This window comes from Typopeltis vanoorti, chromosome 2 (assembly GCF_054136105.1).
Source record: "Typopeltis vanoorti isolate ZY-2024b chromosome 2, IOZ_Tvanoo_1.0, whole genome shotgun sequence".
NCBI classification, from domain to species: Eukaryota; Metazoa; Arthropoda; class Arachnida; order Uropygi; family Thelyphonidae; genus Typopeltis; species Typopeltis vanoorti.
In genome coordinates this window covers 115,542,448-115,559,120 of record NC_143550.1, presented here as the reverse complement: position 1 = coordinate 115,559,120, position 16,673 = coordinate 115,542,448, and the positions used below count along the sequence as shown (strand labels likewise).

Below are 16,673 nucleotides of genomic sequence, written 5' to 3'. Positions count from 1 at the left end.
CCTCCCAGAAACTTGACTTTCATCATATGTAAAACAGACAAAAACTGGTCAGCATACTGGTTTCACAACTTAGCTGCTTTGGTCATAATTCTAAACAACACTCTCTCAGTCCATCCTTATATTCAAGGTTCTACAATTCCAACAGAATCTTGCTCTTGTTCTTGCTTCAAGGAAGAAATGCACAGCAAAATATAAAAATTAAATAATTTTATATTAAACTATTATCAATATTGAGCCTTGTCACCAAGACATTTTCAAAATGTCACAGAGATGATATACATGTGTCTATTATTATGATCCCTGTATCATATCCTTTCTAAAGTGAACACACAGGCACATTGTAGGAAGGTTGTTATTTGGGATTACAGCCAAAGCAACCAAGACTACGAGGTCAGTGTATTATGTCCATTAATTGCATGTGTTCTTCTGGCCAGCTTGCAAGATGAAAACCCAAGTTTACAGGAGAAGAAATATTGCTGTTTCTATATGAGAGTAACTCAGCTTCAGATGAAAAGTCTTTATAAAGGTTCTTTATATCCTAGACACCAGAGGAAGGCAAACACTAGGATTACTGGTGTAATCCTAGTTTCCTAGCTGGTGCCCTCTACAGGTGCAGTGAGATCCTGATCTTGCAAGTGATGGCCTCATAATAATAGTCTAAGATTTTTGGTACAGTGAAGCAGCCAAATTTTTTAGATTAGGTGAGTGTTGTAGAGCCATGTCAAATTCCAAAAACAGTCTCAGATCTGCATTTATATCTATATAGTAGTGCAATTTTTCTTTCCACTGGATCTCATTATCCACATCAACAACATGGTCAGCAATCCCAGAATGGGCTGGTGTAGCCTGTGGATTTTTTTTTATGTTCATCCAACTGAAAATTGGCTGTTCTTCCAGCATGATCAACATATTATAGTTTGCAAGAGGAAAAATTGTTCAACAGCTATGCTACAGCTGTTCTGAAGTTGCAGACCATGGCATTGATAATGATCATCAGATCCTGTGAGAAAAAATGCACTAGGTCGTCACAAAATGCAGAAAATTTCCTATACATGCATCCCCTTCTGTCTAATGTAGTTGTCACTATTTTGGAACAAAATTATATTACTGAAAAAAGAATGCCCTTTAAAAATCCATGCTATCCTCTTCATCAATCCAATACTGCTCTAACTCCCTCCAACATCTTCAAATGCTGTCCCTGAAACACACACAATGATTGATAGTTTAACACCATTGTTTCAGATCCTCCCTTCTCCACAACACACTTTTCCTTCTTCCACTCCTTAGGAAATCCGTTGCAAGACTCTTGAACAAACAGGAAAAGATCACTGTTATTTCTTTTGCAATTTTCCTTAGTACAAGTGGTGAAATCATAATTCCACTGCTTTATTAACATCAACTTACTGCATTTCTCAGAGAATAAGACGCACTCTACTACAGGACGCACCCCAAATTTATGAGAATTTTTAGAAAAAATATATTATTATATAAAAATATTCACAAACTTTAAATTTCATTTATTATTACCATAACTTGTACCATCAGCATTCAAGTTCGTCTCCACTCTTCTCGTTACTGTCACTTTTCATATTATTGTCTGAACTATTGTTATCAAAAACTAAGTCATCTTCAGTACCATCCATCGCGTTACTTATGCCACATTTTTTAAAAGACTTAATAACCGTCTCTTCTTTTACAGCTTCCCATGAATTTTTCACCCAGATACATACTAACTACTATTCGTGCTGGTAAAGCTTTCGTATGTAAATCGAGAATTCCAACATATGCAGCAAGACACATGTTTGGCTCGCATTGAAAACTTGAGAATCCGGTATCACCTACCTTCGGACCATAAGACGCACCCCAATTCCAAGTCGCTTTCTCTACATAAAAAGGTGCATCTTATGATCTGAAAAATATGGTACTTAGCATCTTGCAATATAAACCTTAAATCTTCTTCATTAACTTTCAATAATACTCAGCTCAATAGTAAAGATCAGATCACTCTTCTCAGACTGACTGTTACTCCAGACCTTTCCTGGCATAATCACATCACTTCTATAGCATCTTCTGCTTCCAAAAAAACCTAGCATCCTTTTTTTTTTGTCTCACAGTTAGTTTCTGTATTATGACTCTTCTACAGACATTGCCATGACTGCAGTTCAACAGATCTAGCATCCATTATACCTCCCACCCATTTCTACTAGATCTACAGGAATTTGAGCAACAGTTTCAAACTGCATACTCACCAAACTTGTTACTCCCAGTCTTTCATTCCTTCCACCAGTTCTGTGGAAGAGCCTCTCCCACAAAATATTTCCAAAAGACTACAGCCTCCTGCTGAGTTTGTTGATTCATTAGCACGCCATTTTCAGACATTCTTGCAGTGCGTACACGTCTTGGTGTGCGTTTATAATGTCTAAGAAAATCAAATCGCCCACTGCATGTAAAATCTAATTGCTTGCCTGCCGTATGTGAAATTAGGTCAGTTATTTGTTTCTTGAATGACTGGTTGCATGAACTACAACACACTAGTATGTGATCTTGAAAATGTTCTAGTTTTTGTCAGATTACTAGTGGGCGAAGGGTGAAACTTCAAATTCAGAAAAGTCTGAATGGGGTTGCAGTTTGGGTCATATCACTACATAATTTCTTTCATTAAAAAAAAAAAAAACCTCTTTCAGCATGGTCTTTCATTCCTTCCACCACAGTTCTGTGGAAGAGCCTCTCCCACAAAATATTTCCAAAAGACTACAGCCTCCAACATGGCATTTATTTGTTATAGGTCCTACTGTCTTCTTGTGTGGGAATGATAACAAACCTTCATGTTTGTAATTTCTAAATCTCCTGTTGCTGTGTTAAATGCTATTTTCCTTAAAAATTAACCATGTCCTCCACTGAGATCCCTATCATCATTAATCCAGACCATTTAGGTCAGAATACAAATCTCTGTTTCAATAATGAAATATCGTGAGTTGGCATATTGAACAGAATTATAAAATCAGAGAAAACTCACATAAAAACTTTATTAGCATAGGATTTCTGCTTAAGTATCATACGCATCTTCAGTACAAGATCACAGAATGGCAATTAAACATTAACAGACAATTAAAAAGATGCAACCTAAGTAGCTAATGTAAAATAACTATAAAAGGTCAATAATTTCCTAACTTATTTTAAAAAAAATTATATATATTTAGACAAAATAAAGTTAGGAAAGATTAGTTGATTTCTATACTAATAGTTTTTTACATGAGTTTTCCTCTGGTTTTATAATTCTTTTCAATACAAGTCACTCCAGTACCATCATTGCTCTTGAGGATAAGTTTTATATTTCTCATTATGCAGTGATGCAATCTTCCCATCCTTCCAAAAACTTTTGCAACTCTTCTTGCAAAACTTTTGATGAACAATCAACTCAAGGAAACTATTAGTTTTCACTCACACATGATGGTGGGATTTTGCCATAATATATGTGGCAAAATCCCACCAGTCTCACAGCCTTATTACAATTATACTTACTTGGTATCTCAAAACACTTAAACAGTTCATTAACTTCCATTCTTCCCTCACGGTTATATTCAATTATATCCACTCTCTTCCCCAATGTGAAATGCATGAATAAAATATTCATTAACATTTACACTATACCATCTGGCAACACGATCGCCAGCAATAAAGGTTATTTGATCTATACATCATCAGTAAAAAGGAAAAAAAAAACAACTCCTAGGTTTTGCAAATATAGCACTATCACAACGAATGTGATAGTGCTATATTGACATTAGCTTTGAGGCTATTTGATGCAAAGTTGAAGTGAATTGAATCCATTTGGCCAGTTTCATTAACTTTTTTTCATATTCCATTTTGCCCGTGCTCATGTAACTGCTGAGTATTTTCCTACTTCCTCCACGTCTTCCTTTGTGGTTCCTACCAATCTCATTATTCACTGACTTAATGTCCTCTCATTTCATTCTCATAACTTAAGGAATGCAGTCTGCATAGCTACTTTCAAATAGTCTTGAACTCATTCCTAGGCACTGATGATTGTCTTCCCACCTAGTTCCTCAGGCATATGTCTCTCACTGTGCACTTAGCTGATTGTTTCCTTTGCTTTGTAGTTACACATATCCACTTTTCTCGCTACCTGCCTAGCCACCTTTCATCTCAGAACTACATGATCACACTTGCCTAGAGGCCGCATAATTACTTCATTTACTATCACTCACACACAAAGTTGAGCACTCAAAATCCTTCTTTTTTCTTTCTGTCACATGTTATGTTAGATCATCATCATCACAGTGTGAGAAACTCACAGCACTATTATCATATGCTCATTCTAATCATTGTCACCATAACTAAATCTCCCTTAATGATCATTCTTCATTACACCTGCAAACCTTGTACACAAAGTCTGACTAGACATCTTTTCCTTATCTCAATATTCTCAGGCCTAATGCAACAGCCTACCAAATGTATCCAATTCACTTCAACTTTGCATCAAATAGCCTCAAAGCTAATGTCAATATAGCACTATCACATTCGTTGTACTTTAATTTGATATATAGCAATATGTAAGACCATGCTGAAAGAGGTTTTTTTTTTTTTTTTTAATGAAAGAAATTATGTAGTGATATGACCCAAACTGCAACCCCATTCAGACTTTTCTGAATTTGAAGTTTCACCCTTCGCCCACTAGTAATCTGACAAAAACTAGAACATTTTCAAGATCACATACTAGTGTGTTGTAGTTCATGCAACCAGTCACTTGTCTCTAACCGTCAACTTATATACGAGGGACGTCCAGAAAGTAAGTTCCATTTTTAAATATTTTCACTGCACTGCTGCAATCGCAATGGTGCGCACGCGTGCTGAGTTTGTTGATTCATTAGCACGCCATTTGCAGACATTCTTGCAGTGCGTACACGTCTTGGTGTGCGTTTATAATGTCTAAGAAAATCAAATCGCCCACTGCATGTAAAATCTAATTGCCTGCCGCATGTGAAATTAGATCAGTTATTTGTTTCTTGAATGCGAGGAACATTAAAGCAGCTGAAATTCATTGGCAAATTATTGAGGTTTATGGAGAACACGCAATGAGTGATTCAATGGTACGAAGATGGGTAAGACTTTTTAATGAAGGAAGGACAGGTGTGCACGATGATGAACGGAGCAGGCAACCATCTTTAGTGACTGACGATTTAGTGCGTCCAGTTTAAGAAAAGATTTGACAGAATAGGGGATTCACAATGACGTCACACTTGCTGCAATTTCAAGAAGTTTTGCATTCATGTCTTCATGAAACTGCTTCGGAGAAACTGAATTATCGGAAATTGTGTGCACGCCGGGTACCTGACCTCGTGCCAAGCGACTTTCACCTGTTCAAACATCTGAAATCTTTTCTTGGTTGCTGGTGGTTTCAAGACGATGACGAGGTCAAAGAAGTAGTCAATACATGGTTTGTGTCACAGGCACCTTCTACAACGAAGTTATACAACTCTTGGTGCCCCGTTATGATAAGTGCCTGAGCAATGGTGGAAATTATGTAGAAAAGTAGTGAAAGATGTCTACTTTAATTTCCAATAAAGTTTTTTTGTAAATATATTTTTGTTTCTCTGACAGCCCATCGGAGCTTACTTTCTGAACGTCCTTTGTATTAATTCAAAACTTTTGCTTTTATGTTAACCATAATAAATTAAAACTTCAAATACATTAAAAACAGAGTACTAATTCTTTCTTCTAATCAGTTTTAATTGATTATGACTTTGGCATCACTCTGATTGGATTTCCAAGGCTCTTCCTTCCTTCATCCCCCCCCCCTCCCCCATTGTTGAGCGGTTAATATAACATGCTGCTGGAAATCTCATCATGCCAACATGCATAACTTTACACTTGCTAACACTGAATTGATAGCCATTATCATTTGCCCACATTTCCAGCCTATTCAAATCATTCTGAAATACATGATATCAGTAGCATCCCTGATTGCCCTGCTTGTCTCTATATCAGCAAACAATTAAATATCTTCTGTCGGATCCCTCCTGATAACATTAAATGCATAGATTATACCAAGGACTGATTCTGGGTATGCTGCTGGTCACCTTAAATCTTGCAGATTCACCCCCACCATATACCACTTTCTGGTATACCTGTCTATCAACCCATTTATCCAAGTCAGAGCTTTATATTCCAATGCCATATCCTCCAGTTTATGAAACAGCCTTTTATGTAGTATTCTATCAAATGCCTTATCAAAGTTCAACAGCTGATGCATCCATTCCTTTTATCCAACCCAGCCATAGAATTATTATAAAATATGAGCAAATTGTTAAGACATGATTTTCCTTTAATAAGCCCATGCTGTTCCTTGGAAAGTGTTTGTCAACCCATTTCTCTATACAAGTTCTTATCAACTTCTCTAAAATGTTCACTACCACTCCAGAGATACCAACAGGTCAGTAGTTAGACATGCGCCGGTTCTTTCACCACCCTTGTACAGCAGATCGATCATACATTCCTTCCATTTCTGTGGTATATTTCTAGAGCTGAGACTCAAGTTATACAAACATGTCAAGAGCCTAACCAATTCGTCTGAATATTCCTTTAGCATACATGCTGATATCCCATCAATTCCTATTGCCAAATTCTTATTCGGTTATGCAACAGCTCTTCAATCTTGTTCTCATGCACGTTTTGTGCTTGAGAATGAAATTGTGGCATATCTCTGCACCCATTCTTCCACATTCTTGCAGCATAACAATAAAATTCTTATGGATTGCCTTGAGTTTGCAAAGTCAATTTCTTTTTGTACTCCAATTTAGCTTTTCATATAACACTCAACTTTCTCAGCCTATGCTTTATATATTTCATAACTCCTCTCAAGATATTCCTTCCATATGATCTTCTTATAGATCCCTCTTAATAAGAACTCTTGGGATATATATTCAGATGATGACTCATTTAAACAACTTTTCAAAGCTTCTCAACAATTTAATAAACAATTTATCACATTTCTTATATAGTGAAACTTGTGGAGTATCCATAACTATAGTATAACGTGTATGCCACAGTAAATAACTTGTTTTATAATATTTTTTCTTGTGTATCATAAGACATCAGTACAATTATTGAACAATAGGAATTGAATTCAAAACACAGTAGTGTGCATGCTTAAATTGGAATTCCTCTACATGTACAGTTGCATGTTTATAGATTAACCTAATGTGCTGAAATTAAAACTAGTTAAATTAAAATATAACAGATAAATTTATTTAATGCAATTGAGGATAGCAATTTCCCAAACTTTTGGAATAGTGAGACAGTCACTCCAAATTAAGATTAGGTCTAAGAAATAAGGCTTCAGCTTTATATAAACATTAATGTTTATATATGGATCTACGTAGCAGCTTAGAGTTTTACCATTGGATCTTGTGGTTAACATTTTCAATTCCATATTGTGGAAGGGCAGATTTGTGAGGTTTGATAAGATGGATGTGATCTTGATGTTCAGAGATAAGTTTATTTATAAATCTTCCTGTTTGCTCATAGTAAGACAAGTTACACGAACATGGTACTTCATATACACCAAGTAGCATCATTGGTGAGAATTTGTCTTTTGGAGAAGGTAGCAAGTTGTAAATTGGTTGATGGATTTATAGGTGGTACATAAGACAAAATATTATTTAAAAAAAAAGTTTTTTACTATGGCATGCATGTTATTCTATAGCATAACAAGCCAAGATTTTATAACAAGTCAGGAAACAAATATTTTCTTGTTTCTTTCATGGAATCAGCATATGAGACTAATGAAGACTAGTTTCTTTCTCTAAAAACAGATAACTGGAATGAATTAATTAATGGTAATTAATTATCTGTAATTAGATGAAAAAGAGAACAATAAAGAGCCTGGTTAATATCAAACAGCATCTTTAACTGATGTCATATTGAGAAAGTAGGGAAAGTAAAATTCTGTGATGTGGTGGTAGGAGTGGGAAGAAGAAGCTATACCAATCTAAACTATTAGAAAAAATATTTTCATTTAAAAAAAAAAAAGCAACTAAAAAAATGTTAACACATTCAGAAACAACTGTCTGAATAAAAACAAAATACAGTTATTAATTTTAAGGGAATTTTTCTGCTATGTGGCAAGCAAGAGGAAAAATAAAGCAGGTTGATACTGGTGGGTAGTTATGGTTACAGAGTAACCATAACAAATGATACAGTGGATTATTTAATGAAACTCATCAGTCTATATCATAGATGTGTGAATGATGCTGTGCAACATGTAGAAGGGAGGCAAGAATTAGGAGAATTAAAGGTGAAAGAATCGAGTGTATTAAGTGCTGCGTGGGTTAGATGTTAATAGGGCTATCGGAATGGATGACATATTCAAAAGAGTTGGCCATGCCCTTGTCCTGGTTATTTAATGAAAATCTTGCAGTGGGGAAGGCTCCTAAAGGATAGAAAGAAGGCAAAATACCCACAAGCATGACTTGAGAACAAAAGTTTCCAATTATAGACTAGACTGTATATCTGTAGTTGTGATCAAAGTGTTGGAAAAATTGGATAGAATATAATACAAGACTGGATTGATGGATATAATTCTCTATGATTCTCTAGCATAAAGGGCAGGTCTTGTTTTAGCAATCTGCTTATGTTTTATGATAAGGCGATGAATGTGTTGGATAAGGGTGAATCATATACAGTGATTATCTTGGACTTTGCAAAAGCATTTGATAGATTATCACAGATAAGTTGATGTACAAGCTGAAGAATATAGGAATAGATCATATATTGATTAGATATATCAGAGATTAGCTCTCTGAACAATGCCAGCAAGTTGTGTATGATGAGCTGTGTCTCAGAAAAGGAAGGTGACCAGTGGTGTGCCTCAGAGTTCTGTTCTTGGGCTCCTATTTAACTTATTTCTTAATGATATTTCATGTAGCCTGGGGGAGACCTGACTCCTACCAGACGCGTCCCTCGGGTGGTGGATGAGGGAAACCCCAACGGATTGCTCCGAATAAAGAATAAGGAGTTGTGGACTAAAGGATGCAGCAGAGGAGTGGCAAGCCGGCTGCATTATTCTGCCATTCAACCCTATGAATTAGGAGTGTGCACTGTGTCAAGAGAATGTTACTGCGTCCGAGGAAACCGACACGACTGATCCTAGTTCACAGGGAGCAGTCGAGAAGTTTAGTATGTGGTCAGCCAATAGAATTTCGCATCTCTTAACCTTAAATATAAGGACACTGTTAAAACCTGGGAAAATAAATTTGATGGAAAAAGAACTTGCTACGATTAAATGGGACATTTTAGGTTTGGCTGAAACCCATTGGACAGGAGAAGGAGTTATAAATCTAAATTCAGGAAAACTATTCTACTCAGGCAGAGAGGACAATATACATAGAGAAGGAGTCACCATTTTAGTGAATAATAGTCTACAAAATGCAGTCATGGCCTAGAACCACATGGCCCAAGAATGATCGCTATCAGATTAAAAGGTAAAGAAAAAAATGTTCACTTTATAATTATTCAAATCTACACCCCCGACTAGTCACATGAAGATGAAGAAATCGATATCTTTTATGATAAGTTGCAAGATCTAATAGACAAGACCAATAAGAAAGATATATTAATAGTGATGGGAGATTTTAATGCCAAAATTGGGAAGTTCATCCCAGGCATGGAGGATGTTATGGGCAGGTTCGGAGTTGATAACAGAAATGAAAGAGGTGAAAGAATTTTAGAATTTTGTAACGCAAATAATCTATTTATCTGTAACACCCTTTTTTTCCATAAACCTTCCCACAAATACACATGGACCTCACCAGATGGTACAACAAAGAACTGTATTGATTACATTCTAATCAAACACAATTGGAAATCATCAGTGCAAAATGTTAGAACTTTAAAAACTCCAGACTTCAACACAAAGTAGACCTGTCAAAACTGAAAGAGAAATCTATGCAAGATAATTATCAGATACATAGGAAATGAGTTTAGACGATTATCCTATGACAACATAAAAAATACATGGAATCAATTAAAAAATTGTTATAAGTACTGCAAGAAACATACTTGGTACAACATCAAGAGCAAATCATGAATGGATAACCCCTGAAATTCTAAATACTTTAGAAGAAAAAAGAACAGCAAAGCATATATTAAATATAAAAAATACAGAAGAAAATAAACAACATTATAAGAATCTTCAAAAAAATTGATAAATTTTTTTTTAAGATTCTTATCTGGTTTATTATTTAATTTAAGATTTAATTTTATTATTTAATTTAAGCTAATAAAAGAAATTATAATAAAACAGTATACAAAATTATCAAAGAATTAACTAAGATCTAGAAAGATAAACCATTAACAATGAAAGATAAAAACAATCTAGAAACTGGATCAATACAAAATATTAAAATAATTTGGAAGGACTACTATCAAACATTATTTTAAAAAGAACAGGAGGAGAAAAGTATAACAGAAAAGATGATATATGAAAAGGCACCACCCATAACCTCAGCAGAAATTATAAATGCAATAAACCAAATGAAACTTTCAAAAGCTATGGGTAAAGATGAAATATCTATAGAACTATGGAAATATGGTGGCAAGGAAGCCATTAATTTCTTAATGAATTTATTTAATCAAATTCTTTATACTGGAGTAATTCCAACTGACTGGAAAACAGGAATTATTATACCAATTCACAAAAAAGGAGACAAAAGAATATGTGAAAATTACAGACCCATAACACTCATAGTCATAAGTCATAGTCAAATTATTCATTCGAATTATACAAAGGAGAACACAGGTGCTTACAGAAAAAATCAGAGGAAAACCAAGCAGGATTGCCACATAGATCCACTATAGACCATATCTTCACCATTAATAATATAGCAGAAAAATATTGGGAATTAACCTGCCCATATACTGTTGTTTTATAGATTTTAAGCAAGCCTTTGATTCAGTTAATAGAAACAAATTGATTACTATCCTAAAAAACGTAAAACCGGATTCTGATATTTTAACATTTATTACAAATTATTATGGAGACACCAAAGCTTTTGTTAAAACAAACAACATTAAAACCGACAATTTCAGAGTTGAGAAAGGTATAATGCAGGGATGCCCTCTCTCACCTCAACTCTTTATCCTCTTCCTAGAAGAAGTCTGTAAAACCATAGCCGATGAACCAGGTGTAAAAATCAATGGTACCAACATTAATCACATAAAATACGTGGATTATATCATTATTTTAGCAGATTCTAAACCACAGCTAGAAAAAAATATTAATATTTTAAATGACTCTTGTAAAACTTATGGTATGAAAATAAATCTTCATAAAACAAAAATAATGAAGATAGGTAGAGAAGAAGAAAATATTTCTATAAATCTTGAAAATCACCTGCTGGAACAAGTTAATAAATATGTTTATCTTGGCAGTCTTATATCTAGTAGCCTCAACAATATGGAAACAGTAAAACACAGGCTAAACCTAGGTTGGACCAACATGAATAAATTAAACAAAATATGGAAAAATAAAAAAATCCCAAGTCTAAAATTAAAATTATATAAAACAATTATTATCCCAACAGCTACTTATGCTTCAGAAGCCTGGAGATTAACTCAACAACCAATCAAGAAACTTCAAGCATTTGAAATGAAATGCCTCAGAAAAATTAATAACATCCACTGGATGCAAACACAAGACTAATGATCAAGTCAGAACAGATTTAGACTTCCCAGATAATATAATAGACACAATCATTAAGCATCAACTGAGATGGTTTGGTCATATTCAGAGAATGGCCCCCTCATAGACTCCCATATTTAGCTCTGAATGGATATATCAGAAGAAAAAGACCTAGAGGTAGACCAAGAAGTACTTGGATAAAGTTGCTGAAAGAACATTCACATCTACCTAGCTATAGAGTCATGATTGAGATGGCTAAAGATCGCAATAAGTGGAGAACCTTTCTTCTTAGTGGACTCAACCCATTACCAATCGGATGGGATGAGATGATGATGATTTCATGTGGATTGACTGGGGATCTTCAAATGTTTGCTAATGATGGAAAGTTAGGTAGAATCATCAGTAGTGTTGATGTTAATTCTCTACAGGAAGATTTGAATAAACTTGGACAAATGAGTGGGGGTTGCAGTTTTCATATTAATAAATGCAAGGTATTACACTTTGGGATACAAAGATATAAGGCTACATACTGTATTGGTGGAGCTGTACTTCAGGAAGTGGATAAGATTCAATATCTTGGAGTGATGGTGGACAATGGACTGAAATTCCAAGGACCCCTTGGAAGTGCTGCAAAGACTGCACATTGTATTGCTGCGATGATAAAAAGTACATTAACATGTAGGGATAAGGAGGTGGTGGTGCCTTTATATAAGGCATTGGCAGATCACATATGGACTATTGTGCTCAAATTTGGTCATCTAGTTTTCATGGTGATGTGGAAACACAACAGAGGGTCCAAAGACAAATAACCAAAGTGATATCAGGACTCTGGAGTGTTGATTATGAGAGCATTTGAGAGAATATGGATTTAGAGATTGGTGGATAAGGGAAAAACATATCATGGAGACCTTCAAGTTAGTTAAGATTCTATCATGTTAATACAGAAGAAATTATAAAAAGAGTGGATATTAAGATGAAAAGAACAAGAGGCCATTCCTGGAAGTTGTATAAAGATGTGGTGAAGAAGGATGTAAGGAGTAGATTTTTCACATGGAGAGTTGTTAGTGAGTGCATTGTGAATGCAGGTAGTGTAAATAACTTAAAAGCTTGTTATAACAGACATGTTGCTGGTTGAGTGGGTCGCTCACAATGAGTCTGTTGGCTCCATGGTGGTTACAAAGAAAATAAATAAATAAAAATAAAAAATTAATCTTAATTAAATTAATCTTTAAATAAAATTATGTTATTGTTAATCATTATTGTATGACTGTGTTTCTTGAACTGTGATCTCACACTCCAGGGAGGTTCAGAAAATGCTTGTGGGAGAGAAGGGCTAGAAAAATCAAGAATTTTTACTTTTTTTTTTTTTAATTGTTAACACAAAACTTTAGTATTTTAATTGTTTCTTATATATTTGCAAAGCTATACCATAAATAATGTAAACAATGTTGACTGGATGCATTGAGTCCATCCCCAGTAAAACTTATTCTTTCATATAATTTATACACTAATACATAAAACAAAAGATAAATAACTTTTTTTTATAGAATTGTATTTATCTATCATCTCAAATTAACAATATATACAAGCATTGCATGTTTATATACAAAATTATGTGTTAATACTGTGTTAATGCTGCTCATTTGGAGAAATGAGCTGAATTTCTAGTATTATAGATTTATTTGTTTTCACCATTTATTCACACTTGACAGCACAAACTGCACTGATAGTGATCATTTTTTACAATTAATGAGTAAATTATTATTTCTGTTCTTTTGTCAGTCACAGTGATGGACTCAAAAGGAATGAATACCAAATGATTTTAGTAGTTATGATGTTTTACATAAGCCTTTGTGGAAAAACATATCTGATTTTTCAATAAAAATTTTCCCTTTTTTAGAATACTCACATTACAAATTCTTGATCAGTAAATCAACATTTCAGACTACTTTCTAGAATTCTAGAACACATAAAAAAGTCAAAATATCTTGATAAGAAATACTTTTAAGATTTAATGTTTGGCTAATCATAGAAATTCTTATGACAGAACTCACTCCCTCTCCTCTGATATAGTGAATAATCTAAGATACTTAAAAGTCCTTAAAGCCCATGAGCTGCAAGTATCCTTGACTTTCGTAATTTTAGGATAATGGAGATATGCCTAAATATATATTTCTATATGTAAATTGCACGTGTTATCCTAGCCAGTTTGCAAGATAAAAAAAAAATCTTCCACCGCCATATGAGACCAGCTAACTCACCTTGAACTGAAAAGCTCTGATAAAGATTTTTATGTCCAAGAAAGGAATCAAACCTGAGCAAAGGGATTCTTTGAAACCAAAGAGCAACAGAGACCTTAACAGAATACAATAACTTATTAAAAATAAATAAATGAAATTTATGTTATAGCTTGGAAATCTCTTAAGAAAACCTGTCTAAAATGATAACTACCCAGCAATGCCAAAGAAATTTTTAAATGAAAAAATTAAATTTACTTAGAACATAGTCTAATATCTGGTATCTAACTAGCCATTTTTCTGTTGCTTTATAGTTACATATAATTGTGTCCATAGTTATAAGCATGTGTTCAAAATTATATAATTTAATAATAATCTGCTCGAAAATGTAATACCCTAACTCTGCTCGAGTAAAAGATTCATGGAAAGAAAGATAAATTGTACAATTATTACAAACTCCACAGTGGTATCAGTGACGATCTATTCTGTATGCAACATATTTATCGAATCGAACCTTAAACTTAATCAAATTCTTATCATTCCACATTCAGGCAACACATTCTACTCTCAAGTATTAAAATAAAATAATAAAAATCCTCTTATTCGCCACTTTCTTACGTAACTTCCAGGGACCCCTAATTCTTGTCCCTTCCTTCTGTTCCACCATCTGAAAATTCATGTATCCATCCGGTAAATACCTCTCGGCAGCTTTATCCTATTGAATTATCATATTTTTAAGGTAAACGGGGAAAAAAATCTCTTAAAATCAACATGTGCTGAATAAAACTATATCTAGAATATTCTGGATAGCAATATTTAAAGCACCGTGATTGTGAAACAGAGGCATTCTTTAAGCCTGAAAATTACAAGAAAAAATGAGCAGAATTTCTAGTATTTTGATTTTTAAGTGAAAGTGTTAATAAAACATCAAACCAATGAATGGAACTATGCCTACTGGATTCAATACTGACTGGAATGCTAACTCATTGCCGTAATTTATTTATTTATTTTAATTTCCGGTAGCATCGTTTTATTTTTATAACTAAATATAATGCAATCTCTTCGTACACATGCACACACACGCACTATCCAACAGAATTTGAGTATTGAATAAACACTGTATCCGAAAACAATGAAAAAAAAAACGAAAATTACGCGCATAGTTCAAATCAGGGTTATTTCAAGCTCTAAATAATTGCTTCACCATACACACATTCAGAACCTATCTGATGTTCACATCATCCAACACTATTTGTGTATTAAGTACTTTAATTAGAGCTATTATCCAAACACCACAACGAATATAAATATTAGCAACTGCAGTTTCTCTCCCTCCCCCCAATCACATTTAAAAGGTAAGCGCGCTTCCGAAGCTGAACCTGCTAGCGCACTTTGTTCAACATTCATAATAGCGATTTGGAAAGAGAAGCACGTTTTCAAAACCGACGGAGCCAGACCGGAGAGTATGACGCTTCGTTTCATCGAGTCCTGAATACATGCGAAATTTCCAATTGTCTGATACCAAGCAGAATATCTAAACACTGTTTATTCGGCACTTATTTGAATACATTCTTCACACTACAAGCATTTTGCCAGAAAGATGACTGAACCTTCACATACTATAGCAAAGGCACCAAGAGAAGCATGTTTTTCCGGCATCGTAACCTACAAAATGATATTTCGTGATTTACGCGTAATCCTTTCTTACTATAATGATTATCTCGTTCGGAGTGTTCAACTTTAACAGTATACATACCTGTGTCACCAATGGAACTAACGTTTGCTCAATCGACTTCGTTTTTATCTCCAAATTTCGAAGATCATGTCTTGTCGCCACTGCCATCTTGGCTTTGACTTAAGTTAAAATCCAGCTGCCAGTCGCTCAAGAGCATGCGCTTTGTTTGCTGTCCAACAACCCTACACGCTCGTATATACACACACCTTACGATCTCACCACAGAGTAGCCGAAATCTCTCTATTGCATGCTCTTAAAGGATGGATGCCGTATCAATAAAAATATTCCTATCTGTTGATTCAGTTTGAGCCGTTCTGTTTTCCAGATATTACTGTGTCTTGTTTTATTTCAATGTTACAGTGTTGTTATATATTAATCATAATTCTTAAAAGGTTCTTTTTTTTTATGACAGTTGTACAGAAGCATCGTATAGTAGGCGTCTCTATGTAAATACTTTCATTGAGTTGCGAACTCTGCCATCTGCCGCCAAATGGCATAACTATTCACATACAATGGTGATCATTAAATATATTCATACGTAGTTAGAAAAAATAAAAGTCGTTCGCTTATTCAATAAGGATAATAATAATAATAATGATTGAAACTATATATGTCGGTTTTCATCCTATATATATATTTTTTTTAATTCCTAAATACTACAAATATGCTGAATAATGCGTGAGAGTTAACAAAATTAAATATTGTCTTTATTGCATGGATTTTCTGAAACTAAGATTTCCTATCGTTCTTGATGTCAGATAATATAAAAATACCAGAGCTTAGTAGATAATGGCGCCACCCCGTATCTCCAACCAGAGGCTAAGTTAAAATATTAATATAAAATGTTAATTCATACTAAAGAGTAATTTAAAAAACATTTCTGGTTGTATATTTTTGGAAGACGAGTTATGACAAAATATTTGGAGCCAAATTGAACTGAGCCGAAAACATACGATAAGAGAATCTTGATAATAATGCATAAACAATACTAGTAACAAGG

The 16,673-nt window shown here is 34.2% G+C and overlaps 1 protein-coding gene across 2 annotated transcripts in view; it reads right to left on the bottom strand.

Annotated features, from left to right (window-relative positions):
- LOC150109360 (alpha-catulin-like) overlaps nt 1–15,826 on the bottom strand; it is a 439,125-nt gene extending 423,299 nt beyond the window's left edge. For both annotated transcript variants that reach the window (XM_090407671.1, XM_090407679.1), the window contains exon 1: nt 15,695–15,826. In XM_090407671.1, the coding sequence (XP_090263797.1) occupies nt 15,695–15,781 (87 nt within the window). In that variant the 5' untranslated portion in view covers nt 15,782–15,826. The remainder of the gene's footprint in view (nt 1–15,694) is intronic.
- Nucleotides 15,827–16,673: the final 847 nt, after the last annotated feature.